General features: G+C 41.4%; 2 protein-coding genes across 3 annotated transcripts in view; one reads left to right on the top strand and one right to left on the bottom strand.

The window, feature by feature from the left end:
- Window positions 1-1,306: 1,306 nt before the first annotated feature.
- On the bottom strand, window positions 1,307-7,256 carry ccr6b (chemokine (C-C motif) receptor 6b). 2 transcript variants are annotated; one of them, XM_079752732.1, is made up of 2 exons: window positions 7,205-7,256; window positions 1,307-2,871 (listed from the first exon to the last, which is right to left on the bottom strand). In XM_079752732.1, the coding sequence occupies exon 2, from the start codon at window positions 2,860-2,862 to the stop codon at window positions 1,759-1,761; it is 1,104 nt and encodes a 367-aa protein (XP_079608858.1). In that variant the 5' UTR covers window positions 2,863-2,871; window positions 7,205-7,256; the 3' UTR covers window positions 1,307-1,758. The 2 variants fall into 2 exon arrangements, with proteins under 2 accessions (XP_079608858.1, XP_079608857.1); XM_079752731.1 differs by lacking the exon at window positions 7,205-7,256 and adding an exon at window positions 5,866-6,019.
- Window positions 7,257-15,161: 7,905 nt separating this feature from the next.
- The window catches only part of crybg1a (crystallin beta-gamma domain containing 1a), a gene marked incomplete at its 5' end in the record, with an annotated part of 42,379 nt that continues 29,696 nt past the window's right edge, over window positions 15,162-27,844 (top strand). The window contains one exon of the mRNA XM_079752292.1: window positions 15,162-15,490. Coding sequence (XP_079608418.1) covers window positions 15,162-15,490 — 329 coding nt within the window. The remainder of the gene's footprint in view (window positions 15,491-27,844) is intronic.

A 27,844-nucleotide genomic window follows, 5' to 3' on the forward strand; every position in this document is an offset into this window, starting at 1 on the left:
ACAAGCAGGCAGGGCAGGCGTTGAACCACACGGCTCTCAGGGGGCTCCTTGGGGACTTCTCTTTTTTGACACAGGCAGTGGAAACCCACTCGGAGGCACTTGAAATACAGGTATGACCCAGGGTCTAAGAAGGTTCTCTGTACAAGGGTTCACATGTGGTACGACATCCACTGAAAAGGGCAGTTAGCAAGCTCACACACGCAGACACACAGAAACACAAATAGACACAGAAACACACACACACACACACATACACACACATAATTTTCTGACAAATATTTCTTACACAGGTTCTTTGAGGAAGTTGCAGACAAAACCACCTAACCGACACTCAACCGACAGGAACTTTTTTTAGCATTCTTGTTGGGGCAGTATGAGGCTGGCGGCGCTAGGACACCGAAGCTCTTGGAGACTTTGGTTCCAGGGCCAAATGTCCATACAGAAAGAATCTGGTGGGGGTCTGACAAATGACTTCATAATTCAGTCCCAGATGTTTGGCTCGCTACATTCAATGTGTTTGAGTGGAGGAAAAAAACACCTCATAGACGGCGCCAGTTTGATCCAGTTTAAGGAATATACAACGCCCCTGTGTAGCCATGCTGATGCTACATTGTTTAAGCATGTCTGTTTTGGCATGTGTGCTGTAGGGTCTATGCTTTAACATGTCTTCAATGTGTGCATGGGGGCGGGGGGTGGCTGGCCATCAGGAATGAGCTTGGGGTACAATGGAGGGCTACAAATCATCACAGATGTCATAGGCTTTCACTATGTGTCATTTAACAAACACACACACACACACACACAATTCAAAGTGCCCCGATATTTATGTGGAATAGATTTGTAATACAATGCTTTGGCAAAATCCTTAGTGTAATGGTTCATGTGTGTATGTATTTTATTGTCTATTCTAACTTTTTTAAAACTTGTCAGATGAAGCTGCAGGGAGATGTGTTTCTATGTAGTGAACGAAGCGTTCTGAGGACCTCCAGCGGCTGAGAAGAGAATTGCTCTCTTGTTATTGCTCTCAAACTCGTGCTCTCTCAGTTAATATACATGTCTTCTTTATCCCTTCTTTCTTCTCCTTAACCGACTTTTGTAATATTTTTTCTTTAGGCTTATTAAGCAAATATGGAAACAACTTTGTCAAAAACAGGAACATAATATGTATTTGTATCGAATATGTATCTGCTGGTTCTATATTTTTTATCAGAAGGAGAACAACCGCAGTCTACATGGTTGTAATGTAGCATAATACTTTCTAAATGCATTAGGGCCACTGTAAATAAGTACTGAAAATAAAGGAAACTGTTCTTTATTAGATAGTATACATCTGTGTATAATAGAATATAAACAATGATTACATTTACATTATTCAAATGTCTGAACTCAATTGGACAATTGTTTAAGCGTATAGGCTTACAATAATCAAAGTACTAGGGTTCAACTCATTACACAAATAGTGACCATCAAAGGCTTGAAAGATCAGAAATCAAATCAAAAACGGAATAAAATAGCTTTTCAAACCTTTTATCTAACAACTCAAAACAACAATACTAGAATTCTGAACTTCATAAATCTGGTAATATTTTGCACCTTACTTATTAAATGATCCTATTTTTTATTTATTTATTGCATGTATAGGCCTACAGTAAAGAAACACCTCTAACATCTATCAGCTTTTTTTCATAACATCAGCTTTTTTGTTTAATACAGTCCGACAACCGAGAGGATTTGTCGGTCGCCATGGTCACTGCGTCTTCACACACTAAAAGACGAGCCATTTTTAGAGACGCTGGTGGACCTGCGGCCCAGGACGTACACGCTGGTCACTGCGTTCGACGATGAGCACCGGGGCTGAACCACCATCCTCTTCCCCAGACACCACGTGTCCTGCAATATCTTCCAGAAGTGGCGCCTGAACTTCACCCCGACGAAGGCGTAGAGGGCGGGGTTGAGGCAGCAGTGCAGGTAGGCCAAGCTCCGGCTGAACGCCATGACGCTGAGCTTCCTCCGCTCCGCCGCGCAGCTCCTCTCCCGGAACAGCCCGGCGGTGTGGCTCAGCAGCGCGGCGTTGTACGGCAGATGGCACACCACGAAGACCACCACCACGGCCAGGACCACGCGCACCGCCTTCCTCCTCTGGCCGCCGTCCTGCGCCCTGAACAAGCAGCGCAGCACGCTGCCGTAGCAGAACACCATGAGGGCCAGGGGCAGCAGGAACCCCGCCGCCACCTGGAGGGCGGGCACCAGAACCTTCATCAGCTCGCCGTCGAAGTTCAGCGCGCACGTCGCAGACGCGGCCTCGCCTTGCAAGAGGTCCTCCTCCTCAAGGCGCTCCGTGTAGATGAGCGTGGGGAGGGACAGGGCGGCGGCCAGCCCCCACACCGCCCCGCAGACCAGGCGGCGCTGGATCAGGGAGCGGGAGCCGGCGCCGAAGGAGCGCCGGGCGTGGACGATGGCCACGTAGCGGTCGCCGCCGACGCACGCCAGAAGGAGCATGCCGGCGTAGAGGTTGATGCTGTAGAGGCCCCTCGCCGCCTTGCACACCCCGGGGGCCATCGGCCAGCCCAGCTGCTCGTTGTAGATGGTGAGCGGGAGGGTGGCGACGAAGAGCAGGTCTGCCACGGCCACGTTGAGCAGGAAGAGGTCCGTCATGGTGCGGCTCCTCTTGTAGAAGGCGTAGGTGACTATGACCAAGAGGTTTCCCACCAGGCCGAACACGCAGATGAAGGAGTGGACGTAGGTCTGCACCCGGGTCCCATCGGGGTCGGGGTCGAGGGGGCAGATACCCTCGTCCTCCATCCCCGGCTGTGAAGTGTCCAAGTTGTCGTAGGAGTAATCGCTGGTCGTGGTGATAAGCATAGAGGAAGTCTGTGAAATAAAATGCGCAAAGTTGGAACCTTTGAAGCGAAGTAGTGGCTGCGGTAGGAAACACTTGGCGAAGGCAATGACGCTGGGTTTCGAAAAAGCTTTTGAAAACATGAAAGTTTCAATGATGAATCGATCAATGCGACCACTTTCCTGGTTTGACTCATATTTTAAAGGGTGTAAACAGTGTGCTGGGATTTTTGCTAAATTGGACAACCCAGTCTCACGGAAATGAAGTGACACTGTCACTTCATTTAGTGAGTGTCTCTTAATGAGTCTCACCCGGGCACAATCGACGGCCACGCCCCTTCCCCTCCTCTTCTCAGACACAGTGATTGCACTCCAGTGCCAGAGACATGCCCCCCCACCCAACCCACCCAACCCCTTCCACCTCCACCCGCCCCTCCTTACCCTCCACTTCCACCCCCCTGACAGACACTCTATTCATTCGTGATCTGGGACACTTAATTTCAATTTTTTGTGCCAAAAGCACACATTTCTAACAATATGACAGCTTTTGGCCACCATTTCTACTTTCACCTTTGATTCTGAGAAATTGTGACATTTCAGGGATATATTTAATGCAGGTGCGCTGCTCTGTAGGCAAACCGCGACAGAAAAAAAGGTAGCTGCTTTATCTCTTCTTTTTAGAATGAGTTTGAAATTTGTGCTTTTGGCACGAAAAAATTGAAATTACGTGTCCCAGATCACGAATGAATAGAGTAAATGACGTGACGTGACAGTGTCACGTATTTCTGTGAGACTGGGTTGGATTGAAACAGGAAACACACAGGGAACTTTATCATTTTCCATCTGTGCATCAACGTCCTGCCAGATGGTAATTCTTCAGATGCACGCCGACTATGGACTATCTGGCCGAAACCGGAAATGGTGGATACTGTAGCAGAACAGCTTGCAAAAAGAAAAGTAGCAGTGTGGCTTGATGCATGCTGTTTGACTCTTAACGGTATGAAATACACTATCTGATTTCCCATTTCAAAGAAGAAGTAAGGAAAAAAGAAGTAAAGATGAGCACATTGAACATGTAAAAGGGCATATTTTCTTGCGTAGTATGTTTTTTTTTTTTTTTAAGGCTAACTAGCGGTTTCTGACAAGAAATGACTTGACATTTGACTGTGCCTTGCTGTTCTGAAAGTCGATGGCATACAGACTACATTTCTGCAGCTTCAAGCACCAACTGTACAGATTCATTAAAAAAAACAACTCCATTGCTCAGACAGCTTTTCTGTGCAATTCATGCTTATCCATGCAACTTGTTATCTGATCACTTCAAATTCTAAAGAGTTACCAAATTAATCAACAACCAACTTGTACTCATTTTCTGTAACTATTTTACTTCTAAATGTTAGATGGATTGTATCTTGTGCTCGGTTTAATTCCATTTCACCTTGTGCTTTTGTATCTGGTTCTCCGTTGACCTTATTTTAACCTCACTGTTTTAACCTCAGTCTGTCTTCGTACAGTGTATCAGTCCCTATCAAATAATCCATTAATAATAAGTAAGGTTATGCACAAGGAACATTCCATGTTGAACAATTGCCTTCAGATCATTTCAAAACTTGAAACAGGTGCCCCTGAAACAAAACAGTTTTTATGTGGTGACCCATTTAGATAAAAGCATACCACCTCTTTCAATGCTCAGTGAATCTGACCGGGGAGCTGATAAGGTAACCAACATCCACTAACCACAATGAGGCCAAATCGGCTGATATACCAGCGTGGGTTATCCTGTTGAAATCTAAGACTGTGCAACAGATTGTAACAAGGTCAAAGAAGTCTACATGTAGTAGGGCTGGAAGACCCACACAAACGAGTACGGGAAGTGAGTCAATATCTATCATCTTGACGTATATCATAAACTATATAGATATAGATATCTATTACTACGATTTTTTGATGTTTGTGCTTAACTTGTTTAATGATAACTAATGTTTGGATGTTGTGATTTCAGATGTTCCATTGGGCTGAACCAAACCAGTTGGAAAAAGATGGCCCCAACAAGGAAGAAAATGAACCCTTGCGTGACCGCTTTCATAAAATGCATCATGGACATTGACAGGCTTTGTATCTAATTTGTTCCGTTTTTCTTTTGAGATTTAGTTCTGTAGTGCCCACCACAGCCACATTAGAATCGCAAAAAAGTTTGTTCATTTTGTTGCACACACACGCACAAACACACACACACACACACACAGCCCGCACATCAAACAGATGTTGAATGTCAGGAGATAATCTGTTTTATATGCACTGGCTTTATGGGCTTGTCTTGCTTAAAAGCAAATGTTTTGTACTTGAAAATAATCTAATAGGTTTTGTTTTATGTTAACAGCATTCTGAGTTTTATTTCTTAATTACTTAGCTTGTTATAGTAGAAAACAGTAAAATAATATATTTTGAGGCTGACACTTTTGCAAACTCTTTTTTCAGTGCGTCAATTTCTATGGTTATTTGCACTCGTTAGACCGCAATCAACACAAAGGTAACTGGATATAGCAAGGCAGTGTTTAGCTCCACATTGCAGCAGAGAGGAAAACTTGTCTTTTAACATATGCATACATTACTTCCTGTTGTAAATATTGCCAGCATATAGTAGCCCCTAGTCTATCAATCACCATTGGTTTTACGTATTTGGTCTTGCTTTTCTTTATTTTTTGTAGTACATCAGGCAAATATAATATTTATCCCCCACGTTATTTGGGAAAAAGAATTTCAATGAGTTCAGGACATCAGTATATTCCTAGAACAAAGCCTTCACACAGCCTTCTAAATAGTCCTTAATATTAGTTGTGATCATATTATAATACTAATAAGGAAATGCATGATTACACAATGACTAATACTAAAGCATTTAAACCTCTATATGCACTTTTTCTAAAGGAAATGCATTTTTTGTTATGTAAGGTAATTCAATTCCTATCTTGGCATACTAAAAGTGAATAAATAAATCGGCATGTACAGGTGTACATTGGCTCTTACCATTTAGCAAGGCTTGATTTTCAAAGCATATCTTCTCAATTAAGTGATTTGTAGCAAAAAACTGCAATACGATCGCTAGATGCTCTTTGTCCTGTCCCTTCTGAATCATCTATTGGTCAATAGGCTGCTGAACGCACACATCTGCTTAGGAGCTTTTCAACTACAGCCTACTACTGCGTAGCTCGATTCATGTCTCACTTCTTCCTTTTGAAAGAAACGCAGTCATTGGTTGGACTATGTCATCAACCACAAAAAATGAACATGGTTTCAGCTTCTCTTTGGCGTACAAACACCCACTCGCACAGGCATACATACATACATTCATACATGCGTGGCGTGTGCATATCACAAACACACCACACAAACGCACGCACGCACGCACACACACACACACCTACTCGCATGTTCCAACATCCCACCTTCAAGGACACCACTTTTGAGATTGTGACATCCGTCAGCAACATGCAAGCTCTGTGTTCGCCAATCTACTTATCGAGTCTTAAAAACAAAATGGTGCCGACGGGTGATCTACTGATGGTATTGTTTGTATAGAATGTCCTTTTTAATAAACAATCTGTACACTTACATAGTTATCAATGCCTCGTTTTATATGTTAAGACCCTTATTGTACTACCAAAGAAGTGTCGGGCTACTTTTAGCCTTTTAAGTGGTTTAAAATAGCGATTTAGTTTTTACCATAACCAGTGCCCCCATCGTTCCAAGTTTATAGCGTTTTGATAGAATCGGCTAAATACAGCCAACCGAAGAATGCGTTTTTTGTGCTCCAAAACGAACGTTTCAACTCGTCACACAAAACATATCCCAAATTCATTTTACACCGGAATTACCCTTTAAGTCAAATTACCTATCAAGTCTTCATCACACATTATAAGACACAGTAAGATAAATGATGCTTCATTTGGACTCATTAAGATTCAGCTGAAAATTACAACTATTATCAAAAATGAACATTGCCGAACATCAATACTTTTGGGGTTGTTTCAAACACACAGACACACACTACTGAAACCTAATCGGGGACGTTCATCCACGTTAGACACCAGTATGTCAGTCCATCAATACTTTTGGGGTCGTTCCAAACACACAGACACACACTACTGAAACCTAATCGGGGACGTTCATCCACGTTAAACCACAGACTGTCCCAACAGGGGACATACGTACGAGAGAAGTCCTTACAAACCATGACTAATTGGGCTGCCATAAGAGAAACACTGGATAATAATAATAACTAATAGACCCACTAAATACTACACTCAGAACAAATATAGTTAAGTCAAATGACCTATCAAGTCGTATTTTATAAACAGGCCCCTACCTGAGGTCTATCACTGTCATCGACAAACTGCACGCCGACATCAGGTGCCAATTTCTTCTGGTAAAAGAAACAGGATAAAATAAATATATCACACATTATAAGACACAGTAAGATAAGTGATGCTGCAGTTGGACTCATTAAGTTTTATCTGAAAATTACAACAACTATTATCAACATTAAACAAATGAATCTGCTACTTTTATCATTTGAAGGTAAGCCTGAACATTTGCTAAATTGCTGGTCCACGTTCAGTTATCCATGATAACTTAATGTACCTGTTTGCGCAAAGGCCAGTCTTGGCGCAAACTTTTGTTATTTCTTCGCCTGGGGCAATGTCTCTTAGGACAAATAGACAAAGATGTGGCATCCCACCAACATCAATAGTTTTCATCTTGCAGTTAGGCTTCTTGTGGTCATCATTCACAAGCCTTCCGAGGGACTTGTCCTCAACAGAAGCATCAAGAATTAAGGAAAAGAGTAATAAGTATTAATGTTAAGAGCAGAAGTTGCCTACTTGGTTTGGATACATTGTTGAGCATTGTCATATATTATGGGTGTAGCGGTACCAGTGTTTCCGCTAGAAAAAAATGGTTCCGGTCATCATGTGACCTGGAAGGTTTCATTTTAACGTTATTTTTTATTTTTACTTCTTTCGATATTTGGCATCTGTGAAGCGTGCCGCTGCTGACTTAAACTCAAATGTATCAAGAGTGTCTCTGCTGCTTGCAATGCGCATAAGCCTCGTGACTCTTCCTTCCCCAAGGCAGCTTTGCTGAGCAGTCTTTATTAGAGCTTAGATCTGGCCCAGAAAATCAAGCCCGACCCGGCCCGAGCCCATGCATTTTGAGCCCGAGCCCGATTTCAACCCGACATTTTTTTGAATACATGTGTAACTTTGTGCACATTTGTTTCTTAGGCCTACTCTGCTAAATATATATGTAAGGGATAATGTATATAACGCCGGTCATTATCGGGAAAATAAGCCCCTACAGGGCGAACCGACGCGCAGCGGAGGTGTCTTGCTCCGCCCTGAAGGGGCTTATTTCGATAATGACCGGCGACGTTCTATACATTACTCCGCTTATTACATGGCTACTTGCCAAAACGAAAAAATAACTTCACATGGTGTGTCTTTTTACAATTAAATCGTTACCAGCATTCGTATTGTTGATCAGCAGTGAAATAGTCCGCCAAAGACGTTGATGTCGCTTAGCAACCGAAGACGCTGGGGTTGACAGGTTACCAGACTACTACCCATGCAAGTGACCGGAGCGTTCCACGGCATTGAGAAGACCCGAGTAATAAAGGCCTATAATATTTCTGTTTATGGCATAGATTCGCTCGATCAAAGGCCTGGCCCGACCCGGCTCGAGGATAGTGGTGGGAAATATCGGCCCGACCCGCTTTGTTTTATATGAATTGGCTAAACAAATGACCACTTTAGCATATTTAAACACAATTCAAGTTGTGCAGAGAGAATTATTTCCATTGGTCATTCTGACCGGAGACATTTAGAATCTTCGGTCCTACTCATTTTTTTCTAGTCAATGACCGGTAATTATCGGACAACGGAAACTATGAGTGGTACACAGAAGTCACGGTTTGGTTCTTACCACAGTTTGGACATAACGATTCAGTATGAGTGTGGTACAACGGGAAGAAAAGCAACAACAAAAAAACTTGCATATAATCTAGTGTCATATAATCCCTCCTGAGGTATTTGGTACAGCCTGTAGTGTAGTTAGCAGTAAAAACTTAAAATGTAAACAGTACCACACTCTCCGATGGGCCATATTTTTATGTTGGCTGATATTAAATAAATAGATCATAATAGGCTCATTTGTATGGGGCGGGCGACTCCATACAAAGTCAATTTAAAGACGCGTTTAGAGGTGAGTTTGTTGCGAGATAAACCTGCGGCGTGAATGGATGAATGGCGCGCCATGAACGCCCTGGTACGTGTGAGTAATAGTCGCAGTACACGCGAAGTTACTCGCGTGGAACTTCGCTCAAGTTAAAATATTTGAACTTTGCCGCGACATTCGCGCGAGAAGTGTTTGTTACAGCCAATCAGCCTTCACATCCTGCAGTCCAGAGTGAACCGCAGCATTGAGGAGAAGCGATTGTTGCCATTTGCAGACTCCTAGAACTCTATATGTAAATAATTATATATATATAGTGGGGCAAAAAAGTATTTAGTCAGCCACCAATTGTGCAAGTTCTCCCACTTAAAAAGATGAGAGAGGCCTGTAATTTTCATCATAGGTATACCTCAGCTATGAGAGACAAAATGGAAAAAAAAAAATCTAGAAAATCACATCACAATCACAGATTTTTAAAGAATTTATTTGGAAACTATGGTGGAAAATAAGTATTTGGTCAATAACAAAAGGTCATCTCAATACTTTGTTACATGCCCTTTGTTGGCAATGACAGAGGTCAAACGTTTTCTGTAAGTCTTTACAAGGTTTTCACACACTGCTGCTGGTATTTTGGCCCATTCCTCCATGCAGATCTCCTCTAGAGCAGTGATGTTTTTGGACCTTCGCTGGGCAACACAGACTTTCAACTCCCTCCAAAGATTTTCTATGGGGTTGAGATCTGGAGACTGGCTAGGCCACTCCAGGACCTTGAAATGCTTCTTACGAAGCCACTCCTTCATTGCCCGGGCGGTGTGTTTGGGGTCATTGTCATGCTGAAAGACCCAGCCACGTTTCATCTTCAGTGCCCTTGCTGATTTCACTCAAAATCTCACGATACATGGCCCCATTCATTCTTTCCGTCACACGGATCAGACGTCCTGGTCCCTTGGCAGAAAAACAGCCCCAAAGCATGATGTTTCTACCCCCATGCTTCACTGTAGGTATGGTGTTCTTTGGATGCAACTCAGCATTCTTTCTCCTCCAAACACGACGAGTTGAGTTTTTACCAAAAAGTTCTATTTTGATTTCATCTGACCATATGACATTCTCCCAATCCTGTTCTTGATCATCCAAATGCTCTCTAGCAAACTTCAAACGGGCCCGGACATGCACTGGCTTTAGCAGGGGGACACGTCTGGCACTGCAGGATTTGAGTCCCTGGCGGCGTAGTGTGTTAGTGATGGTAGCCTTTGTAACTTTGGTCCCAGCTCTCTGGAGGTCATTCACTAGGTCCCCCCGTGTGGTTCTGGGATTTTTGTTCACCGTTCTTGTGATCATTTTGACCCCACAGGGTGAGATCTTGCGTGGAGCCCCAGATCGAGGGAGATTATCAGTGGTCTTGTATGTATTCCATTTCCTAATAATTGCTCCCACAGTTGATTTCTTCACACCAAGCTGCTTACCTATTGCAGATTCAGACTTCCCAGCCTGGTGCAGGTCTACAATTGGGTTTCTGGTGTCCTTTGACAGCTCTTTGGTCTTGGCCGTAGTGGAGTTTGGAGTGTGACTGTTTGAGGTTGTGGACAGGTGTCTTTTATACTGATAAGGAGTTCAAACAGGTGCCATTAATACAGGTAACAAGTGGAGGACAGAGGAGCCTCTTAAAGAAGAAGTTACAGGTCTGTGACAGCCAGAAATCTTGCTGGTTTGTAGGTGACCAAATACTTATTTTCCACCATAATTTGCAAATAAATTCTTAAAAAATCAGACAATTTTTCATTTTCATTTTTTCATTTTGTCTCTCATAGCTGAGGTTTACCTATGATGAAAATTACAGGCCTCTCTCGTCTTTTTAAGTGGGAGAACTTGCACAATTGGTGGCTGACTAAATACTTTTTTGCCCCACTGTATATATATATATATATATATTATATAATATATAACATCATGGCCAAAAGCTGTGTGCGCTGATATTATGAATCTTAAACGATTGCGTCATGTTCTCCAACGGCTCTGGTACTTCCACAACAAGTGAAGACTGGCCATGGTTGAGAATGAATTGGCAGAAAGGAACATGGCGGTCAAACATACCCTTGCGCAAGTAAATTCACGTGAACAAACTTGTACAAATCACTCCTGCGACTGATTTCTGATTTCTCGTGCAAGCAAACTCAGCACCCACGCTAACAGGTGATAAAATTTGCTCCTGGTGTGAACGTAGCTTCAAAGGAATCACTGTGATGGTCATTTGCATGCATGGTTTGGGATAAACTCAAGTTAACAGGCCATTCAAAGCTCATCTCCTAAAAACTATTGTTGCAATGATCTCTAATTACATCTGCAGACAAGGGCATAATCATTATTACTTACCACCAACATTTTCCCTTCCATTTGAAATCAAACAGGAACGCTGCTTCCGTGTCATTGTAGTTCTTCTTTTGAAGAAGATGATCCGCTTTGGAAAGTTGACCACGGTATTCAAGTACGATATTCTCCTTTGTTGAAAACCTCCACAGCAAGCACACCTTGACCTTTAAAATAAAATAAAAACACCCATTTTATTTTTTATCCTAGAGATAAAAATTGGAAACCTATTATTTTGCAAAGCTGTGCAACAGTAGAGAGAACCCGTATCCAACACAAACATGCTTGTTGAAGTCAAGTCTCCTTCTCAAGAGTTAACCTTAAAAAAGATCCCATGGCATACTACTTTATGTTTTATGCTTTTATATAGGTGTTAGTGGGCCCCTAATACAGTATTTCAAGAAGTTCAAGAAATTCAGCCTTGGTGCAGAATTACAGCCACTACGAGCCAGTCCCACAATGAGCTTTCCACAAACGTGTCGTTTTTAAGAGGTGGGTCAAGGTGGAGGGTGGGGGTGTGGCCCTGAGCAGCTTGCGGCCACGGTACCATGCGCTTGTGGATAGGCCTGGGCAATAAAACAATAAATTATCTTATCGTGATACTTTTGATCAATATCAATCTAAAACATGTTCAATATATATCGATAAGAGACTGGGACCACCGAATCTAGCAGCTGGGTTTGTTACACAAACACGGTTCCATACTTATTTACAATGTTTGAGTGTTTTTCATTGTTGTATCGACATTGGTGTATTTATCAACGAAGAACAGTGGAAGGTCATATTAAGTGTTAAACAGAAGTGTTTAAATCCAGCATGGTAATTCCTAGTCTTTTTAGGTCATTCAAATGATCAATAGTTATCGATATCAATCAATATGATCAAGTTATATCCTGATATGTGTTTCAGCCATATCGCCAAGGCCTAACAGTGGGACACTCAACACTCTGGATGCTCCAGCGGGAGTCCTGGAGCTCTACATCTAAACAATATCATATTATACAGTATATAGATATCTATATAATATAATATATATTATCACGGCCAAAAGCTGTGTGCGCCTCTGGATGATATTATGAACCTCAAATGACTGCGTCGGGTTCCCCGACATCTCTGGTTCTTCCACTTCCACGTCAATCTTAAGTACAGACTGAATCGCGAAATGGAGGTAAAGGGGATTGTCGCCCGGGATTGTCTCCCGCCGGAGCTTTTTGAATAAGGAGACCAAAAAACTTCCATCGTAACACCTCCCGTCAAGGCTCAGACATGTAGACTGCGTGTGCGCTTGATTGACAGGCAGGGGCGGGATGCCTCCTAAAGAACTATCCTGATTGGTTACAATTGAGGATCCCGCCAGAGAGATAAACTCCCTACAGTTTATCTCTTGAGCATTTGATTTATTGATAGGTTAATCCAATTTCAACAGATATTAGGGACATGCTAATCTAAAAAATGCCTTACCCAGCTTTACATGTTAATAGCCATTCTGCACTCGCAGTACAAAGTTGCCTTGCGTAAATGAGACAACCGCGGGAAGTAATGCACATACATAATGATATTCAACATTATTCATTTGCAGTGAACAACTCACACAAGCACCACTTGCATCTGTGCATGTAAAACAAAAACGTAAATACTAACCTTTGAACAGGATAATGACATGCTCTGTGAGACCAGCCTTCCTTCGGCATCCTGTTCATGATGGACCCTTCTATGCCTCACCGATCTCTTCTCCATTTAAATCACTTCTGTTTGAAATTACAATTGAATATATGTGAGCCAGGTGTTTCCCGTTTAATGCTGAGCATTGTCAGATGCTTAGCATATTATAAGCAATGTCAGATAGCTTTGCAGGTAAAATATCAATTTACTGTAGGCCCTATCTGCACCAATTGGGCGGATAGTTGTCAGTTTCACATTATTTTAAAGGATTCTCTCTCATTACACGACTAAATCAAGCACACGGCATACAAAACAGATAAACCATAAAGCATAATGATCAAGGTTACCTACCTTTAAGGTGATATTCCTTAATTGTGATATCCTTGTCCTCCAGGAGTTGAGAGGCTATAGTTGAAGAAACGTTCTATAATAACTTCATTAACTAACGCTGTAATCACGAGTCCACCGATAACAATTCGATCCTACTGTACCGAACCTACGTGTAGTATATTTCTTAATTGTGGCTGCTGTCCGGCGTCTCCGTCCACGCAACCTGTGGCGTATTTGCCGCATGCGCACTGTCCCTCCCCTCTTGCCAGGAGTTGCAGAGAGGCGATATAGTTGAAGAAAGGTTTTTTCTACGGCGTAATATCTATATTAACCCCGGTCTGAACGTTTTAACCACCCAGTCTACCGATAACAAGTTGAGACTAGTACTGAAGAGGCTCGTTTATTTCCGTGAGCTAATGATGATCACATGACGTTAAAACGATGGCTGATATTCCTTGTATTCTCAGTGGAAAATGTAATATATTAATATTGTTTTGGCATTAAAATGCGTTTTTTTTAACATTTCTAGAGAGAAATAGGTTAGATATGTACAGGAGGCGAAATACCTCACTGACAATATCAACTCTGGAAAAAACGATCTTTTTTATTATTATTATTATTATTTATTTTTTTTATTGATTTTTATTATTGAGTTTTACAGGCAAAATACGGGCTACCTTTTGAGTGCTAGACGATTCCACATACTTCTACTGGGGGCAATGGAGAGTTATACACAGATTTGGTGGGGGGGATGAGTTTGGTGACACACAGATATACAAAAAGTATGAGAAAAGTCACTTTTAGGGACATTGGAGATTTTAACATAGAAATACATTTTGGAGCATGCTGAGTACAACTACAATGGAATCTAATTGGGGACAGTGGTTTTGGTCCCCAAAGGGAATGGCGTCCCCAATCAACTGGTGTGTGTGCTGGTCAAAGTCCCCAATTGTGACCTAGCCAAGTGCACACACACACACACACACACACACACACACACACACACACACACCCACACACACACACACACACACCCCACATTTCCAGGAACTTTTTGTATCTAGTCACTCACTCATCTATATGCATTTCCTATATCCATGTTGGACATAGGAAAATCTGTAAATCTGGTTTGCAGATTTAATTTATTTAATTTTCGCTATGGATAGGCCTATATGAAATGTCAAGCAGATAGTGCTATTCATTATGAAACGGTTTATAGTTTGACATGTTGGGTGAAAGAAGAGTGAGGAGAGTTCACTATGATTTGTTTGGTTGTATTTCTTTATATATGAGATGAAATTGTTATCCAACACATCCTCAAAGTAAGCAACAGTCGAATTTGCATGCACAATAATAACATGTTAAAACACGCACGCACGCACGCACGCACGCACACACGCACGCATACACAAGGAGACGCTCGTCCACCGTTTGGTGGACGAGCAACCTCATTTACCGAGTGCAACCTCATTTACCGAGTGCAAGCGTAAGGAATGTTTATGGGATCCGACCTCTTTAGGACCCAGAGGAGGTAGGCCTCCCCCAGTAAAAGAGGTGAGACCAACCTGCACCTGAAGCGTTCGACACCGGCATGGACATGTCAGTTCACTCGCTCGTCTGGTTTGCGGAGCGCACATTTTTACATTGAGTTCGAAGTGCAATGGGAACGGTTTCGCTGAACTGCCTTGTAACTTTCTTTTATAAACTTTTCTTCTTTAATTACATTTGTTGAAGTCACAATGAGCAAGTCCAGCTCGCTGAAAATCAAGCGTTTGTTCAAACACAAGTCACTGGATAAGGAGAATGAGGTTGATGCAGAGAGGGAGAAGTATGCTCGCTCGCAGTCTCTCCGAGATGCGGCGGCGGCACCGGGAGGTCCGCCGGACCTATCCCCCACCTCACCGTCCGGTCCGGTACCAGTGGAGGCCATTCAGGACGTGGAGCTGCGGCCTGGGTCGACCCTCAAAAGAATCCTGAGCTTAAAGAAAAAAAAGAAGAAATCAAAGCGCGCCGAATCAAGCGACTTATTTTTCCATGAAACCGATGATTCGGAAACCAAGAGTCAATTGTAAGTTGTTTACTAGTTTGCAAACTGTAGTGCGCAGCCTGTGTCAATATCAGCCCCAGGAAGCTCATATTTATTCACTTGATATGCCAACACTATTGAAGCATACATGTTTTGTTTATTGTGGCAGCTTATTGCTTAATTGTATGCATGCCACTGTTTTTAAACAGCACATATAATTTAAAACTATAAACATAGCCCTACGTCGCTGGATAGAGGTACTACACGCACTTTAACGCACCGCCAGGTAGGCCTATAATGGGCTCTGTGTCTCTGGCCGGCCTCTCGAGAACCGCCATCGCTGAACTTGTGAAGGTGTGATGCGGTTTCGGCATACAAGCCCCGGATAGGTTGACAGTGTTGGCCGACGGGCAGTTATTTAAATGTGGTGTAGCAGAAGTCGAGTTCCGCCTCGGCTAGGACTATCACGTCGTTGTTCAGAGGAGAGACAACAGATATATGGACAACGGTGTTCTCATTGGGAAACAAACAGGCAGGGGTTTCAAGTTCAAGTTTAAAACAATTATATATAGTTCTGAACTGAAGAGGTTTTTGCAATTATAGTGACGTTTAGAATGTATAGGCACAATGGATAATAATCATAGTAAAGATTATCAGGATCATAACCATATTACATAATATATAATAAAACCAGATTCTGGTTCCATCCTTAGAAAGGCTTAAATTCAAAGCATTCCCCCAACACAGTGCAGTATGCTACATCCTTAGTACTTCCTTAACAGCCACAGCCACAAGTCTACAATCTGTTGATCTTGTCTTTGGCTAGGACCCCTACATTATAATCAAATTAGACACTGATTTCAGCCATTGGTTGGGAAACAGAGGGTTTTACAGATGTACAATTACAATCTTTTTTTTTTTAATACTTAGGGTAAGTATTCGGTCATTACTTGATGTTGGTGTAGTAGGGCCATTGGCCAATAGGCTACCACCCTTCCCAAAGTTACATCCATTCATGTCAGTAGGCTTATATATATAATTATGACTAACTACAAAATCAACCTTCACAATGATACCTTCTCGATCTGCTCAGTCCTCTTTCTGTTTGTAGTTTTGAAAACTCAACTCAAATGCGGAAAACAACATGACTCATTTGAGATGATGTGTGTCCGTGACTACACCTAGTCATGTTTGCCTTCCCTACTGTATATAGACAGATGGCAAAATGCTTCAGTGATGTGAGTACGAGACCGCCTTACATAAGTCTCTTGCAGTCTGCCCATAACAAACCTGCTGTGCAGGGATGGTAACGAATGGCCATTAGCTGGATAGGGTTCAGTGATGCTGATTGAACTTTGATAGAACATTAATAATGTGCCAGCGGGCTGTAGTGCTGCACACTGTATATATTCCATGTATGGATATAGAGGTACTCGTATCAATTAACACACATTGTGTGGGACGCTCAGTGGGACGCTTTTGGAACACAGCCGTTGAACGCCGTTTGATAAATCTTGTTAAAAAACAACACTTAATTAGACCCACAGCAGATCAAATTAAATAAGATGGCTCTATGGTCTAATACGGCTGTGATGCCAATAGATTCCATCCAGTCTACATGCATGTTAATTGGTATTGAAGTAGAATGCATGCATGCATTATGTTAGATTATTTTGGATTGAGTTGATGTTCCTATGGTTCCAATGCAAGGGCCATATTCTAATACAAGAATGACCTTGTAATAGTTGTAAATACAACTGGCTAAAATGGTTCAGTATAAAAGCAGCTATTTCAAAATGACTTTTGTCTGTGTTCAGTTTTTGCGTCGTCAGTACATGCAATTGCTTTTAACTGCCAATCAACTACTCTGAGCTGTGAAATCTCTTTGGAGAGAATGTTAATTACATGTTTTAAAAACCTATCAGTGGCGGTGTCAGCTTATGTCAGGGTTTTAAACCTTGGACTGCGTTGCAACATACCTCTAAACATTTAATTAGATGTTTAATTGTATTGTTAAACTATAAAAGCATTATATGGTCAATTTCTCTTTAGCTAAAGCTAATTCACATTTCCACGTTTCAATATGATATCTCTAATACAACATATCTTTATTATTGCCTTACTATTAATGAGTCAGAACACACCTGGCCAAGCCTAATAGTTTATTACTACTGGACTATCAGTAAACTGTTTGCACAGACTATCTTTAGTCAGTTGTCTTTCTTTTGCCCTCTTGGGAAACCCTGCACTAAACATGTAAATGTATAGTATATATGTTAGGGAAGCAATTAATTATATAAATTATTATGTTTATTATAATTAATTTACTTATGTATTCACTGTTTTAAACCGTGGTCAATACCACAGTGTTCTTATTTCACATATTTAAAGAGATGAATAATGATCACACATGATCACCGAGCAACAGGTTTTCTGTCAACACTTTTTACTCTCTCTTGTTTATGGTTTTGCCTTCAGGGGTTTTCAGGTAGGGTTCTCACACAGGCTCAGCATAACGAGAACAAAGTCAAGTGTGGGATTTGGAGGAGGTCCTTAAATCTCAACATAGGGTTAGGGTTAGGGTCTTAAGCAGAGGGTTGAGTTTCGAGTTTAGAAAGAAAAAGTCCCTCCCACATACTGGAGTCAACCATCTGGCTTCTGTAATGGACCTTAATCACAGTAGTGCAACCCAGGTCATACAGGAAATGACAGCACATGTTGCTGGACAAGTAAAGATAAAGTGCTGCTGCTGTTGATGATATAGCCAGTGTTGTTGTCCACGGTGGGCCTCTGTTCAGGACATGATCACTAATATATTAATATTTAAAGCATGCAGCTGTGTTTACCCTGGTGTGACTCTGATGTGTGAGGGGTGCATGAGCAAACAATCCAGATGAACAGATAACGATTGACAACGGCTGGTACACTGAGGGGGAATGACTTTAATTACTTCATGATATTTCCCTTAATCACCTGCTGTTCACAACTTTAATTAAAATATTCACACAGAAGACTGGCAATGGTTCTTTGTTACGGATCGTTCTACTTAGTATATGGTGGTAGATCAAGGCATTCGACTGGCGGGAACAGGGAGAAACAATGTTTGTAAGTTGTTTACCGCGTTTAATCGCTGAATTGAGAGTGAGGGAACACGAGGGACTGTGTGTGTACAGACCGGAGGAAAATGGCCCCGTTGTGGTTCATTGATAAATACACTGGGGTATCTATTTACTATTATTCATCCAGCTTCATTCAGCAGAAGCTTTTGTCCAACGTGACTCTGACAATGATTTGAGATGATTGAGGAGCATGAAGGGATCATCTTGCTCACTGATGCCTACAGGTGGAATTTGGACATCTGACTGTATGCCTGATTGATTGATTGATTGATTGATTGATTGATTGAATGGCAAATTGGTGGAAAAGGAACCATTTAAACACCTCTGGAGGACCGCAAGCGACCACAGGTGGTGGACGCTACCATGACGGCTAACATGACATCACCTTATAAAATGTTTGACTTCCAGAGGAAGATCACGAGAGAAAGAGAGGGACAGTGAGAGAGAGAGATATGGACGAAGAGAGCGAGATCGATATGCAGAGGGTGCATTAGTCATATAATATGTGAAACTTTAAATAACAGCATGTGCACAACAACGTGACCAAATAAGTCATTGAGCCGTTGGTTTCTCTTCAGGTCCAAACAGATCTAAACGATGAACTGTTGTAACCACCACCCCTCCCCCCTCCCCCCTCCCCCCTCCCCCCTCCCCTCCCGCCCGCTCCCTGTCCATGATGATATTCAGTTATTCTCAAAGAATGCACAGAGCTACATTTTTAGAAGCAGCTATCTTCTGGAGATATTCAAACTAACACATTCTATCGTATGACACAAAGTTCACAGTTTAAATGTGTGAAAACGCTCACTTCTTGTGTGATGTATCACAAGTGTCACAGAAAACATAATGTTTGTTTTGTTTTGTTTTGCTCAGTTCTGTATTCTGAAGGAGTACAAAAACGAATTAGTCATATTCATTCTACTTGTGCTTTAATCTAAAAATAATAGAATCCTAGTTTAGAATCCTCTTCGAGTGGTCGTTGAATAGCAAATATGTGGCCTCAGTCAAATAGCCCTTGAGATTCCAGTGAGGGTTTATCAATATTGGTTGGCCCACTGCTTAGCCTTTGCTACCAATGTAGCCCATGATAGTCTGTGACTTGGCATTACACCACCAGGTATTTGGAGGCAGGTGTTGCACAACCGGATCTATGTTCTATAACCTGTCTCCAACGAACTTGTCCCTCCAGGGAAGCCGATTTTGAAATATGTTACCCATCCATGGCGCATATTTATTACTACACTCAAGTCCTGCAGCTCATGCCTTTGTCTCTGAAACTTCATTCGGGACAGCTTAGGCCAAGTCAGGCAGTTGTTTGCCCCAACATGACACTTATTGTTTTTATTAGTAGGCAGAAACAGCTAGGTAGGCTGGAAGAGTGCGACCGCCAACACATTTAGAGAGTCACGTTGGGTCAAATTTAGATGACATGAGCTTTATATAGCTTGAATTGTTAGGCTTGAAGGTCATACTCTCAAAATACAGCAGTTACATTACAATACTTACTTTGCCTTTTTTATTTTCTGTGTGGTCGTTTATACATTTGTGTTTTGTTGAACCCATCCTTCAGAAATTCATTCCATTTTCGGAAAATGGTTTAGTTCTGTCAGCACTTCAAGCTAATAAAAAGTCAAAAGTCATTGCTGTCATTGCGGTTCAAATTGTTTGTAAGACCACATACTTCATAACCATGAGGGTTGCATGACATGGTGCTCGTAAGCAAACCATCAAAGGTGTCGGCGGTCAGGTGCTCTAGAAAGGATGCCCATGCAGATTTCTGTGAAAACAGGTCTGTCAAACCATAAGGGATTCCAGCAATAACATCTTTGTTCTGCACTCTGATCATAAGCGTAAACACGTTTAATATATTTCTATGATATTTCTATATATTGAAATATTAACACTTAGATCATAGTTTTGAGGACTACAGATGCAATTTGAATTCAGAGTTTCACAGAGAGATATCGGTTGCCCCTCCACTCCCCTTTTCTTTTGGTCAGTGGCTTACAGTAGAATAAACAGGGAAGTGCAGCAATCAATAATGCTGTGGTTGTTGTGTTTTCTTTACACGTCAGAGGTCTAAGAAATTTGCGTCATCGTTTCTCCAGAAAAATACTAACCTGAACCAAGTGGTGCCACTGCTGACAGAAACCAAACAACAAATAGCCAAGCCCACGTCCCTGCTTATCTCTGGCCTGTGAGTGTGAGGTTATGTCATGAATGTGTGTGCGTGCGTGTGCATGTGTATGCGTGTGTGAGCATAAGTGTGTGTGTGCGTGCGTGCGTGCGTGCGTGTATGCGTGCGTGCGTGAGTACGCAACTAGACTGATTGGTCTGTTTCATTTGCTAGAGTGGTTACCCCATGCCTCTGTGATAAGATTGGCTTGCTGGATCTGCTGTTTGACCAAGTCATTACGGTTTGATCGTTTTGATTAATCAGAATGACATTAATGAGGTCAATCACATCATTGTAAGCCAAATAGGTTGCTGTTGTAACCAGCAAGCCATGTGGTCCACCCATTCTATTGAAGATTCATATGGTTATTCTGTGTGTTTGTGAACATATGTGCATGCATGGTCATACATCTGCGTCCCTGCACTTGAGTGTATGTATACATATGTATACCTGACGTAACACAGGTGTATGTATACATTAGCGATACACAATATGTATACACATATTGTGTATCGCTAAGTAAATTATAAATATCATCTTTTGATACTTATTTCTATGCGCCCCTATTCATACATGCCGACCACATTCTGCACGTGCTTGCTCATTTTGCAGAGTGTGGTGAGGCTGGACTGTGACTTTGTGTAATGCCAGGTTCTCAAACTCCTATTCAACTAAGGCAGTGGGGCAGTGAGCATGGGAGGCCTTGAGTAAACAGCACCATGTACTGAAACAAGACACACACACGCGCACTCGTGCAAGTTCACACACACACACGCAAATGCACACATCTTGGAACATTCATGCACACTCATAAAAACATCAATTTAACATCATGCACACTCATGCAAGCGCACACACACACAAACGCACACTTCTTGGAATCTTTAAAGTGGTTTGTAGATTGATACACCTTGATATTGTAGTTTTCAATTGTGTACAAGAGGAGCGTGCGCTTATTTTTTCCTTCAGTTAAGAACAATTCCTTATCAGCCTCTCTCCATTGTGTTCTACAACTTCAATTCATTAAATATGTATAATGTTTATCATATTGTACAGAGACACTTCTGAATATGTTAGTGAATAATGTGACGTTTTATATGAATACACAAAACTTTAAAAAAGCGCTGTTGTAGCTCCTTGTGTTGGTTACCTCACATATCTGTTGCTTAATCACAGAGGTAGCACAAATATAAAATCAAAACAAGACACGAGCAAAGAAAGAAGTGAAGCAAGGGAGCCTTCCAGAGTCAACAAATTTAGGAGGAGAAGGAGCTGCAATCTTTTTGTTGCTACATAGTCATTGCCTTGGTGCATACACGAAAATGCCCTCTGGTCATGTGCAACCGCAACACACAAATCGACACACAACTGAACGTACACACCACACATCGTCACCTCTACTGAAAGTCTAGTCAGGCAAGTTAGGGCACAGATCAGTCTTACAGTTGGAAGTGGAAGCATCTTATCCCTCTGTGTACAGTAAAGGACGTAAACGCCTCGCGGATGTTCACTATTTGGAATTTTGTAGTAGACATTTGTACCCAAAGCATGTTATGAGTTATGTTTGCGTTTTAGATCCATGTCATTAGGTCAAAGGATACCTGTTCGCCCATTGTATTTAGAATTTAAAAACCAAGCAGTTTCCATGTAAACAATCTGGGATCCAGTTTCCACACCTAAAAACCTTCTCAGCAGCGGTCCAGTTAAATGTCCTGGAAGTAGAACCTGGGGAGAATAGCTGCAGCCTACTACTGGCCCATCGGGTCCCCCCCTCATCTGGAAAACACTCCCTTGATAGTCTTTGTATCTTTTTGTACGTGTATATTTATTTTTTCTCCAGACACTCCCAAGTACCCAGTGGCTTTGATAAAGCCACAGCTGCAATGAATTTGCAACGCGAAGGCTACATCGCGGCCGGTAACAAGATGCTAGCTTGCTTGGCGTGCAAGTAATTGCGTGTGTATGGTGTATTTTAACTGTGGCCATCGAACCCACCTCACTGCCTCGAACCAGAAGGGAATAAGCACGATTAAACCTTTTTTCTTTCTTTTAATCCTGTCGTGTGTTCTTGGTGAAGTCCAAACCCTCCAACAGTGGTTATTTTCTCTCTACCGCCCGCAGCACACAGTGAGTCATATTGCCCTCATAAGCCCTCGCCGCGGCTGAGTCACTTGTTGAAGGCAATCCATCCCTTGTTTCACTTAGTGGTTGTTACTCTGGCCTACTGCTTGGCCTGGGTTCACCTCCTTAGTGCCCCTGTGCTCTGTCTGTCTGTCTGTCTGTCTGTCTGTCTGTCTGTCTGTCTGTCTGTCTGTCTGTCTGTCTGTCTGTTGTTGCCTGTGTGTGTATTGCCTGTGTGTGATACATCTCTGTCATAACTGTTCACATGCATATTGGCCATTGGCATCACAGAGAGCATTGCACAATAAATGTGCATTTGATTACACTGTGTGTGTGTGTGTGTGTGTGTGTGTGTGTGTGTGTGTGTGTGTGTGTGTGTGTGTGTGTGTGTGTGTGTGTGTGTGTGTGTGTGTGTGTGTGTGTTGTGTGTGTGTGCGGGGGGGGGGGCACAAGCATGTGCAATAATGTGTGTGCATGTCTCCAAATGTCTGCATATCAGCCAATTGATTTGGTTTTAAGATTTTTTATGTAGTTACAACACCACCACACGAACTATAATAACCTCAACAATAATCTCTCTTAGGGTGAGCCTTGCAACTCAATGGGTTTGGCGAACATGGTCAAGAAAACCCTAACCCTAACCCAAAGTGAACGGACCCAAAGTAACCTGACCTAAAAAGCTGCATTGTTTACTTTGCTTGTTATGCTAATCAACATGCTACCGTAACTGATAGCATCGTCTTCAGGACAAACAAGAAACAATGGCACACGATAACAAAATAGTTATGTGATAAGGTTTGTTGATTTGTTGAAGAGTCTATAAGCAGTCAAGAGATAGTGTGACAATGATGATCAGATTTCCCACAAATTTGACCCTCCTTGTTCTGCTTTGGTAGACCCGATGTCAGCTGAAATGAAAGCCTCATGTCAGCTGATTCTCTTTGTTGGTTTTTTACCTTGAGGTTTCCCCCCCACCTATCAAGAAACAACAATGCATTCAATTCTGAACAAAATATTTAATGATTTTTGTATTATTTACACTGTTACTACTTGAGATAACATGCATTGCCAGCCACATAAAAAACAACAAAACAATTTAATGAATAGGATTGGTTTGGAGGCAGTTAAACTGTAACAGTCAAATAGAATAGCCCCCTTCAAGCAGTCGAGAATTTCTGCCAGTTTCCATGGTGTATCAAACCGCTGAACAGCAATCAAAGCCATTCAAAAGTAGAAATGCAGTTCTAACAATACTGCTTTTGTCTGTCCTCAGACGAGTTGCAGCTAGTTCTGCCTTGGTGTTGACAGCATTCCCCCGGGAAACATTTCAGCCTTCAGTTATCCACATTGGGCACTAACAAGGTTACGGGGAAGAGTCAGATTCGAGAATGACACAATTGGGGCAGGAAGGTCGATTAGTTCTGTGGTCTGACTAGCAGGTTCAAACCCCACTGTCTGTAGCATAGCAGGTTGCTTAACCACTTTCTGCTCATTATTTAAATGCACTTTAGTATATAATATCTGGCCTCTAGGCCTACTGCTCAAATGTCCTTAAAAGCTCAAAGATTTCTCCATGGTTAAGTTTTCTTACCATGCCACACCTTTAAACGTAGTCGGCTCTCACTTATGTCATGAAAGTTTAACATTTTTAACATTTCTTCAATACATTTTGGTGCAGAATAGTCTGTTAGCTTCAGGGCAAAAGCAACAGCAAAGCAAAGACAGTATTAACCAATTTGTCAATATAATGGTAGTTTGATGACAGAGATCCCAAATTTCTTGAGAAATTTGTTCGATTTGTTCTATATGCTGTCAGTTTGTCTGCAGGTTAAGGAGAGTAGTGAAAATTCATTTGGTCATTTTAAAACTTTGAGAAACAGTTGGTGCATTTGGGTGGTTGCCAGGATAATTTATTAGCTCATGGAGATATCTTTAATTACATGCTTGATTTACCAGAAAATCTAGAGCAACAGGTAGGCTATCGTTTATAACTGTCTACCTATAGGCTACCCTAACTCAGCCACTGTCGTTGTATAGTCCTACTCTTTGACTGGGATTAACATCAACAATTCTGCACATTAAACCTCCTAGCTTTGCTAGACAAAAAACAAGATGTTTCCAATTCAGTAGTATTTTCCATGGTCTGACTACTTTGTTCAATTTAATGAATTGCTCTATATTACGTCCTTATGTTTCGTCAGAATGTTTAAACTTTTTTGGCGCCCCGTGAAGAAGCGTAAGACTATAACTGCTTTAATGGGGTTAATTCTCATGACTCATCTTTGACGGAAATACACTTCGGCTCTGTCTGAAATGGGACAATTTAGACAGAGCCTTCGTCAACAACAAGGCAGTCGGTCTACCTGCTCCCTCTTGTGGATAACAGGTAGAACTGCAAATATTAATTTATAAGGAGTCTCGATCATTAAGAACAATAGCACATATAACCGCAAGCGGTGCTTAACGGGGTCCGAGCAAAATGAAAAGTCAAGAACACACTAATTGAAGATATATAAATATGACATATAATTATGAAGGAAAGATATTGATGTTCCCCTTAATGCCATACTGTGCCTCGGCTTTCAGGTGACTGGGCTGCAGAGCAATGGCTGAATGTCATCTTCAGCATAATGCATAATGCATATCCCATTCAGCATAATGCTGAATGGGATAATGCTCTAATCGGGATGCGAACTCTCAAACCTAGGATCACCAGTACAAGGCATTATCCCATTGAGCCACTGACAAATCTGTAATGTAGCCTCATTCACATGTTCAAAACCTTTATTGATAAGCACACAACATCCAGAAAACTCAAAGCAAACATTTCTCAAATGAATTAAGGGCTTTCTTAAAAGCAAATACCTGAAAAATCTTTGAAATTCTGGGGAAATTAAACATTTGTTGTCAAGAACACTAGCTGAAGAAATATTAATATGACAGAGTTAATTATGAAGGAAAAATGGTTAATGAAGAAGTTCCCCTTAATGCCATACTATGTCTTGGTAGTCAGATTCTTGTAAACTGGAAGCCGGAATGTTGATTGCCTGATGAATTTCAGGTGCTGTTCAATGTTGTGTTTCTTAAATGAGTAGCAATGACAGAATGTCATGTTCAGCTTGTTTATAATGCTCTAATCGGGATTCGATTAGAGCATGACATTCCTGAACTGCATGAAGTTCAGGAAAATGTCTATTAATAAGCACACAACACCAAGAAAACTCCAAGCACACATTTCACAAGAGAATTAAGGGTTTTCTTAAAAGAGTACAGATCTGAAAATTTGCACTGTTAATGGTATCCACCTAATGATAGCCGTATGGTAGTTATACAATAACAAAATGGTCATATAGGCAAAATGGGTTGAGACTGTGGACGTTTGGCTTTTCTATGAAATTGTGGGGAAAGTAAACATTTTTAGAGCAAAAGACCAGGGTGAAAAAGATGCATCTGATTTTAGAGATTAATATGATGAAAGAATTTTGAGTCCAGGTCAAGCTCGTAAGGAGAAATAAGGCTAGTTCATAAATAGCGCCGCTTTTGGGTGCAGTACCACCCAAAGGTTTTTTTTATACAATAGCAAAATGGTCATATAAGAAAAATGGGCTAACTGCTCCAACTTTATTGGCCAATATTTGTCAAATGGAACTAATTAAAACTAATTCTGTTCAATGATTTTTGTGAGGCTTGGTCTAAAGATTTTATATGGCGATTTTGTTGAATTTTTGATTATTTTTGTAGCCTGTGAATCTTTTTATCATGTTTAGCTTTAATATGAAATTGTGGGAAAAGTAAACATTTTTAGGGCATAAGACCCTGGGTTTTATAAATGCGTCTGATTCTAGAAATTAACATTCTGAAAGAATTTTGAGTCCAGGTCAATCAAAAATAAGCCAAATTCATGATTTTTTACAATAGCACCACCTTTGGGTGCAGTACCACAAATTTGGGTTTATGGGTAGAGGGGGTTATTTGTAACCATACCTGAAAGTTTCAAGAGTTTTCGATTTACGGTATGGGCTGCAGTGTGACTTTTACAGAATTTGAGGGGAAAAAAAAAACGTTACAGAAACAATTAGGGGTCCTAACCCCTAATTAACTTGACAAAATTCTAAGTCTGATAGCCGTCTGAACATATTTGAAACGATTTCAAACAGACTTCTTTCTGTTGAAAAGTAGTATTGTGAGTGTGACTATAGCATTTTTACAATATTATATTTCATTAGCTTTATTATGTTATGATGCCATAATGTATGATTTCTTTACTCAAGCTGCAAAACATCATGCATTTTTTAAATAATAAAAGATGTCTCACTTTGGCATTTGCTGTTATCAAACTAGTCAACTGCCATCTTTGAGCTTTCAGCTTCATTATTTCCAAACATTTACACAGTAATCGCAACATCTGAACCTTAGCTATGGTGTCACATTACTTCACACTCCTCCCTCCAGTGCAGAGCTATTTAACACTCTGATGTGCCATTTTTTTAAACTCTTTACCCACTTGGAGCGGTAGAATAATCTGTGCTGACAGTGGGACCAGACAGCAATAGACAAAGACAAACCCAGCACTGAGAACGAATTAGTCATGACATGTTTAGCACGTGTGCCGTGGTTCTCCGACCAGCTGCCATTCAGACTCAACAACACACAGGAGCTCTGCTGCCAGTCACTAAATGTGGTCGGACCAGTGTCTCTCTCTCGCCACACTCCTCCTCTCCTCTGCCAGTTTTGTGTGTGTGTTAGACACAGTGAGAGACACGCCTCACACTTGGAACAAGTGTGCATTACATTTTAGTCATTTACTTCTTGGTTTATTCATGCCCGCAAGTGACACTGGAAACAGCATGCAAATCACACAATCAATAGTTTTTTCTTGAAGCCACTTTTTTGCATGAACAATGAAAACAACGGGATATCAGAAAAGACGCATGAAATATGTGTTTTGTGGAACAAGACAGCAATATATTTTGTTATTAT

The sequence above is a fragment of the Pollachius pollachius genome, assembly GCF_949987615.1.
Source record: "Pollachius pollachius genome assembly, chromosome: 15".
Taxonomy (NCBI): domain Eukaryota; kingdom Metazoa; phylum Chordata; class Actinopteri; order Gadiformes; family Gadidae; genus Pollachius; species Pollachius pollachius.